Source organism: Poecilia reticulata, linkage group LG4 (genome assembly GCF_000633615.1).
Source record: "Poecilia reticulata strain Guanapo linkage group LG4, Guppy_female_1.0+MT, whole genome shotgun sequence".
Taxonomy (NCBI): domain Eukaryota; kingdom Metazoa; phylum Chordata; class Actinopteri; order Cyprinodontiformes; family Poeciliidae; genus Poecilia; species Poecilia reticulata.
This window is the reverse complement of record NC_024334.1, coordinates 2,541,253-2,548,956: the sequence shown is the minus strand read 5'-3', so window position 1 is coordinate 2,548,956 and position 7,704 is coordinate 2,541,253. Positions and strand designations below refer to the sequence as shown.

The following is a 7,704-nucleotide window of genomic DNA, read 5'->3' as shown; positions in this document are numbered from 1 at the left end:
TTAACCAATATTGATTGGATATTCATTCAACTTTACGGGAAGTTAGGAGGAGAAAAGGAAATGATTATTTCAACGTTGTCAGACATATATCCAACAAACATTGCATTTCCAAATGCTTACAAAAGTTTTATAAATAAAGAAACTCGCTMATCTCAGCCATCCTGCTTTGTTATCACAACGCGCTAATCTTTAATCGGAGCAAATTTGTGAAGGTGACAGCAAGTTTGTCTCAGTCAGTCGTGGTTTTTCTTAGGGAATAAGGTGGGGCTCCAAGCTAYACACAAAATTACTTTACGGCCGCTGCTCTTAGACAGAAGACGGATAATTAATCAGCACAATTATCGAGTCAAGTTTACGTAAAGTATAAATGCGTAAAAACAGTAGGTAAACTTACTTTTCCAAACTATTCGCTTAAGCCCGTGATCCGAGACTGCTGCCATCTTGTTTTCCTTTTTTTTCCACTATTGCGCCTCTTTTTCCGGTCTGTTTGACGCACGTTGATTGCGTCACAAAGGGCGCGACGGGGTGATTCTGTAGTTTTTAAAAATTGAACCTGAAGGGGAAACAAAACTACAGACGCCCTTTCATATTTTTTATGCTTCTGATAGATAGGTAAATAAATAAAAATCTACTTACGTAATGMGAAAATTAATATTTTGTGAAAATACTGATAAGAAAACTATTACTAAYACTAATAAAGGTATTTTCTAAAATATAAAATTTTAAAGAATAAATTGAAGATTCTAAAATGAAAGGATTTAAGAAATAAAAACAAGAATATTAACAAYAATAATTATTTATATTATACAGTCATATATTTATTTACATAATATAATAAGMCCAATATATTCCAATAATTCCTTATGCATMATCGTAAGCATAAGRAAATAATTGTAAGCAATTATAGAAAATAAATGTTTTCTTCAAAAAGTATGCCTAAATTATTTGCAAATCAATTTGCAACTAGCAAAGCAAATAACGTTTCACCATGCAGTGTTTTGATTTTTTTTTTTTTTTTACTTTGTTTTATAGTAAATATATAATAATGGCACTTTAAGCTGCAATGAAATCTATCTTCTTTAAACATTGTAAGTGAATACATTTCACTTATAACGTAGAGGGCTCAGACATTTCGCTGAAAAGTTACTTTCTTTCTGCAGTGTACATAAAAGTCACAACTGACGACTGTCCTTTAAACCCAGCGTAACTGAACGGGCACCCGCCGTTACTTAGCAACCCCAGCCCAGACCATCACCTAGCAACCCCTAGCAGGCGGGGCCACTGTACTTTGTTGTGATTGGACCTTTGCCTCAAAGAGGGAGGAGCTGAATCCAGACGTATTAATAAGAAGAAACACTATATTTTAAGGAACAGTTGAAGATATCAGAGAGGAATGTGGATGAATCAAAAAGAGGCATAAGGTGAAAAGGAAGAGCTTCAAGAAACAAATAAAGAATGGGCGCTATGAAGTGGCTGGTGTTTTTGGTCTTTCTGAACATATATTCACAGGTAATGTGAACCAATTTTATTAATTAGCTACAGACTCCTTTTGTTACCACTTTACAATAAGAGTTTACTTATGGATGGCTAATCAATATGTTATTTATTTATCCCTAAACTCTTTCTAAATCATTAATAATTTTTTATTTTACATTAATTAAGGGTGAGAAAGAGACAAAATATAAGTTTCTAGTCAAATAGAGAACCAAGTCTCTTAACCTATTTATTTAATCCAGAGTTGTTACACTACACCTTATAAACAGAATAAGCATTTGTGAACTTAATTTTGTAGCCTTGTCACCTTGAATTAATGCATAATAAACAGTTATTAATTATTAATTGTTTAGCAGAGTTGGGTAATAGCTAGATAGATTTACTCAATTACATTTACTTGAGTAACTTTTTGAAAAAAAATACTTTTATGTGTATTTTTACTTTTTATTTTTGCTTGAATAATTTTATTATGAAGTAAGGCTACTTTTACTTGAGTATAATGTTTGTATTCTTTACTGACTGAATGAAAAACAATTATTTTAATCAAAGATTTACCAGACACAGACACACACCTGCAGTTTTTGTTAGTTTCACAACTTTAATATTGATTTGTAAAAAAATTATTTTGCCTGATTTTGTTATTTTTTTGTTACTGATATGAATTATTATAATTTTTCTCTGTAAAATATCAAAATTATGAAAAAAAAAAAATTCAAGTAGAGCAACTCTTGAGTTTTTTCTTACTTTAATTTTTGGGTACTCTACCCACTGCTGGTGTTTATAGATTAATTAATAACATATCTATAAACTAATTATTATCCATCTATGCACAAAATATTAATGGCATTTTTTTCCTCCTATAAATTTGCAGGCTGCAGCACAATCAGGTACTGTTTGTTGTCCAATCAGGATAATAATGCATTTTTTTTTATCACAGCATTCAAACACAAAATAATGTGTGTTATTTTTCCCATCAGGCATCCAGGTGTCTGTGTTCTCCACCACATCCAAGACCGTGATTCTCAGATGGAGCAGTTATTCCGGTGCCGCTTCATACAAAGTATCTGCTGCCCTGTCAAGCTCACCCAACGATCCCATCGCTTTCGTCATGTTTGGTCCAAATACGGTGATGGGCTCCATCAGTTCCCTGTCCCAAGGTGTAGCCTACACCTTCACTGTTGAAGCATTGAGTGCAAACCAGACTGTACTGAGCTCTGCATCAACCAAAACATCCACAGGTGAGCAAAATTTAGTCAATTTTCAGCAAAGTGTGCGGAAATAATTGTTTAAAAAGTGTGAATGTGACTCAGGGAATATATCTGAAACTTACAACAAGGTTCATAACCTTCATACCCAAAAACTGAAGTCAGAGTAGCTACCRTAACATATTTTTACTCAAGTAAAAGTCTGAGGAGGTGACCAGACTAATTTCTCATTATCTAAGATGAGATGATTTTATAGCAGGTCCTAAATGTTTTGATTTATAATAGCCAATGTTTTACATTAGAAAAAAAAGATTGTTTTGGAGGATTTCTGTCTGTAAAAAGATATTTCAACTGACTTATCATCAATGAGCTATTATCTGTTATCGCAAAATTCATATTTGTACATTTTTGTTTTACTTCCATTTGGGTTTCTAGAGCTTCTAAAAACAACCATAGTGCTTAAAAAACACCCAGCCGATTTTTGATAATAAATTAAGTTTCCTTAAAATGAGCTGTTAAGTGACGTTCCACTGGATTTTTCCCGTTACCTAGCAACCCCCGCCAGMCCCGTTACCTAGCAACCAAGGCAGAGCTCATTTTGGAAAGTGATCAAAATGGGCAAGTCTCATATAAGACTGATTTTTATGTAAAAATAAAATGTAATGAACATGTTTTGTGTAGCTCGCAAACYTTTCCTAACCTATTCAAGGAAGCTTAAACACATTTGATGGAGGAATCATTAGATAATCTACCCCAGTTAATAGTCTACAAATGACATACTGTTTTTTATATTTTTATATTAATTTAGTAATAAAAAAAAAAAAACACCGTCAGCTCACACTCTGCGTCTGTTTCAGCGCCTGATATGATGGATCCCATCAGYACCGTGAAGCCAAAGGACAGCAGGACCTTAATGGTGGACTTCAACCCAAAGACGGGGGCGACCTCTTACGTCATTCGGGTTGAAAACACTAATGGCTTCTTCAGAGAGGATTCGGCCTCCTCCTCCCCGGCTGAGATCCAGAATCTCGACCCGTACACCGAGTACCAGCTCAGCGTCATGGCTGTGAACGATGCCGGCCGGAGCCAGCCATCGTCTCCTGTAGCCGCAAAAACACGTAGGACCTTCTTTACTACAGTTTTGTTATGGTTATTGTTAGAAACATGATGCAAATGAAAAGAACAATTTTAGCCTAAGGTTAGTCGAAGAGTTTGAGATGTACCAGGAAAATCCGGAGCTGTCTCCAATCGGTCCAATTTGCCCTGAAGACGTCACTTGAGCTGCCATTTTGTCATTTTACCCTGGAAATGTGTCAGCATCCCTCTGGCACCTTCTCCGATATCATCGGCAACTCTGTATCTGACCTCATTTATGAAAACACATTACACAGCTTCAACAACTTATTTGTGTTTCTACCCCAAAGGAAAWCATCTTAGACTTATTTTATTGTTMTTGCACAAAGAAAGAAACTACTTTTTTGTTGTGATACTCACAACAAAAGCAAAACGACTTCAATAATAGTTTATTTTTTATTTATATCAAGATTCTTAAAACGTCCAAATTTCAAACTTCTATCTACTTGAGATGATTTGAAGAATTTCGAGGTAGAAAAGCCGKGTCAGTAGTTGGTTTTCCACTACAAATGTGCGCAAAACTTTGTTGATATTCAGCTCGTGTCATAAAAAACAAAGAGTGTCGCAGTTGTGTTGTTTCCATTAAATATCAAACGCAAGTAAATCCACATCAATAATTTTGTTCCTGTTATTGTCATTAAAAACAATGCAGTGMCATCATCTCCCTACCACTTCCTGTCGTCTTCTTTGTCTTTTCTGATAGTAGTAACATCCGAAAACTTCAAAAATATATTTGCTCCGAGGCAACATAGCGATTCTGATAAAACTTCACSTTTTTTTACTAAAGGCATTTTGGCGCTAGGATTAGGTGGCTATTCGACCGTATCAAAATTGTTTTATTTCGTGTCATCACGTGATCAACCACCGGATGTTGCACTACCGCAACCCACGAAGAAGAAGACGACGACGACAGGAAGTAGAGGAGGATTATGACGCAGCATGTTGGTTTTTTTAACGACTTATTGCGTGAACAAACTTATTCATGTGTGACTTTAATTGCGTTTCTTATTTAACGGAAACAACACAATTACAAAATTGCTTCGTTCTTTTCACATTAGCGGAATATTAAAGTTTTGCTAACACTTGTAATGGAAACGCAGCTAAAGTTTAAAGGCATTAATTTCAGCCATTTCTTCTCCTCAGTGTTGCCACCTCCCCAGCTCTCCACCTCCTCTCCCAGTAACGACAGCATCATTGTGACTTGGCCTCCTGTTTCTGACGCGGTCCGTTACACCGTGTTTATGTACAAGTTCGGCTCAAACACTCGGGAGAAGTACAACACGACCAACACCCAGCTGACCGTTCCTGGCCTGGATGCTGGATCCCTGTATGTCATCAGGAGTTTAGCTTGGGACCCGGAAGGCCGAGAGGGAGAGGCAAGTTTGTACGTCAACCAAACCACACGTAAGGAAACACAGAAATAGTTTTATTCTTTATGTCTTTATTACGTTAAATCCGTTTTAAATTGGGCGCTTTAACTCATCAATTAAATCACATATTTATGTCTGTTGGCATGTAAAAATGTTCTATTTACTTCAAACAATATGTTTGTCACGGTAACGATAAATTTCCCTAGCATCACCGTAAGTGATAATATTGTTGTTTTGACAATGTTATCAAGTGTTATAGTGATAATCACGTAATAATGCAAGTTCACCCTCTTAAAGATCAATGTGGCAGGTATTCTAAATATCCAAAACACAATTAAAAATAATGAATATAAAATATTTACAACTGAAGCCGTAAATAAAATGGGTTATGAAGTTCCTAAACAAAATTTCCATTCAGAAAATATCAATCAGAATGGAAATTATCAAGCTTATTTTAATTGATTAATTGCTTATTGAAACAGCCTATTTTATATTTCTTCTTTTTTTCAAATTAAAAAAATTTCAATGCACAAAAATAACCTGAGTAAATTTTAAAAATCTATTTTCAAAAGTTCATTTTATTTATAAGTATAGGAAAATAAGTTTATTTTAAAGCTTCAGGACATTTTTCTTGATAATAAAAATAGCTTTAAACAGCTTTTTTAAAGCATATCCAAACAATCAGTATCCTCCTACAAGTGGATCCCAAMGTTAGGTTTGGTTTTTGTTTTTATTTTTACAACTTGCATTGTCTTTTTACCAGGACCTCCGACTCCAACCTCTGTCAGYGTGTCAGTGGTGAGGAGTAACAGCGTGGCMAGACTCTCYGTGTCCTGGGAACTCAGCCAAGACGTTTATGGAACCATTGACTATCATGTGACAAGTGACCAGAACCTGAACTGTAACAGCACCTCCAGTTCCTGCACCCTGTCGCCGGTGGGCTGTGGAGAGGTCCACACCGTCCACGTCACGGCCTCAAACGAAGCCGGACCCAGCCCRCCATCCAGCCCAGTGGTTTTTATCACCTGTGAGTAGAAACATGAAGACTGAAGATGGTTACAGATAGGTCAATAAAGGGAAATGTGCAGCTAGCAAACGTAAATCCTAGCTAAAAGCTAGCATTTATCATCATTATYGTTACTACAGACACATAGAAGGTCCATAATAAAAAGGTACAACAAAGACATACAAAAAGATAAATCAAAAACAAACATGATATTGTTCACTGTCAAAAACACATGATAATGCTAGCTGCATAAGTAGCATCTAGCATTAGCTAGCAGCTAGAATTTACTTCTGCTAGCTGCATAAGTAGTTAGCTAGTTGCTAGCATTTCCTTATGCTAGCCAGAGRCGGTAGAGATAGAGCAGCAAAACCCATACTCAAGAGTAGCACTACTTCAACGTATTTTTTCTTAAGTAAAAATAAAAAGTGTCGTCCAAGAAAATACTCAAGTAAGAGATTGTAAGRAATACTTGCTAAATTTTTGTGTGTCTGTTTAAAACAAAACCGTCAGTTTTTACGTAATTTTATTTTGAGAAACAAACTGAAAAAAAAAAACTCATATTTTTTGCAAACAGTCCCGTGTCCTCCAGAGTCTCTGACTCTCGTGGCGTCGTCAGAAGGAAACTGCACGCTGACGTGGAACACGGTACCTTACGCAGACGGCTATGAGGCCTTTGTCAAAACAGGTGATGGTGGTGAGGCAACCTGCAACTCCACCAGCAACAACTGCACATATCAGTGCCAGTGTGGCTACACCTACCTGATGTCTGTGTTGGCGTACAACCTGGCTGGCAGCAGTCCTGARGGGACGATTCTCAACTACACTACAGGTGAGTAGCAGCGCCAATAGTTACACAATCAAACAGTAACAGAAATTAGGCTAGCAATTAGCATTTAGCTTGTTCAGGCTAAACGCAGGTTCATTTTTAAAGGTCATGTTTTCAAGATGTTATTTATTCATTATTAAATAATAGTTCCAACTAAATATTCGAAATATTTAAATAGCAAATTAAATTTWRTTAAGTTAAATATTTAGCGACAAGCTAAATATTTAGTTTGTAACAAAAGTAGAATGAAGCTAACTATTTTGTTTGTAGCTAAGCAAGCAAAATATTTGGTTTGAAGTTAAATATTTAGCTTATAGATGGTTTACATAATTAGTTTTAAGCTAAATATTTGGCTTGCTAATTAAATTTAGTTAGCTATTTAGTTTACAAACTAAATATTTAATTTGGAGCTAAATATTCAGCTTGTTAACTAAATATTTAGTTTCTGAACTAAATATTTTGTCTATAAACTAAATGTCTAGTTTATATATTAAATATTTAGTTTGGAGCTAATAATTTGCTTTCTAATTCCATTTAAGTTACATTTTAGTTTAGAAACCAAATATTAAGTTGTAATTTAGCTTGCTAATAAAATATTTAATTTGAAATTCTTAACTTACAAATGAATTAATAAAATGGTTAAAACATAACTTCAATAAATGAACCCAC

General features: G+C 35.1%; 2 protein-coding genes across 4 annotated transcripts in view; one reads left to right on the top strand and one right to left on the bottom strand.

Annotated features, from left to right (window-relative positions):
* The window catches only part of stxbp3 (syntaxin binding protein 3), a 15,729-nt gene extending 15,232 nt beyond the window's left edge, over nucleotides 1–497 (bottom strand). Inside the window, exon 1 of the mRNA XM_008406276.2 lies at nucleotides 395–497. Coding sequence (XP_008404498.1) covers nucleotides 395–440 — 46 coding nt within the window. The 5' untranslated portion in view covers nucleotides 441–497. The remainder of the gene's footprint in view (nucleotides 1–394) is intronic.
* Nucleotides 498–1,332: 835 nt separating this feature from the next.
* LOC103463103 (fibronectin type III domain-containing protein 7-like) overlaps nucleotides 1,333–7,704 on the top strand; it is a 19,814-nt gene continuing 13,442 nt past the window's right edge. For 2 of the 3 annotated variants that reach the window (XM_008406273.2, XM_008406274.2), the window contains exons 1-7: nucleotides 1,333–1,509; nucleotides 2,366–2,381; nucleotides 2,472–2,732; nucleotides 3,557–3,817; nucleotides 4,977–5,237; nucleotides 5,967–6,230; nucleotides 6,784–7,038. In XM_008406273.2, coding sequence (XP_008404495.1) covers nucleotides 1,456–1,509; nucleotides 2,366–2,381; nucleotides 2,472–2,732; nucleotides 3,557–3,817; nucleotides 4,977–5,237; nucleotides 5,967–6,230; nucleotides 6,784–7,038 — 1,372 coding nt within the window. In that variant the 5' untranslated portion in view covers nucleotides 1,333–1,455. Of the gene's footprint in view, nucleotides 1,510–2,365; nucleotides 2,382–2,471; nucleotides 2,733–3,319; nucleotides 3,456–3,556; nucleotides 3,818–4,976; nucleotides 5,238–5,966; nucleotides 6,231–6,783; nucleotides 7,039–7,704 lie in introns of those variants that run through there. The other variant, XM_008406275.2, reaches the window with a different exon arrangement.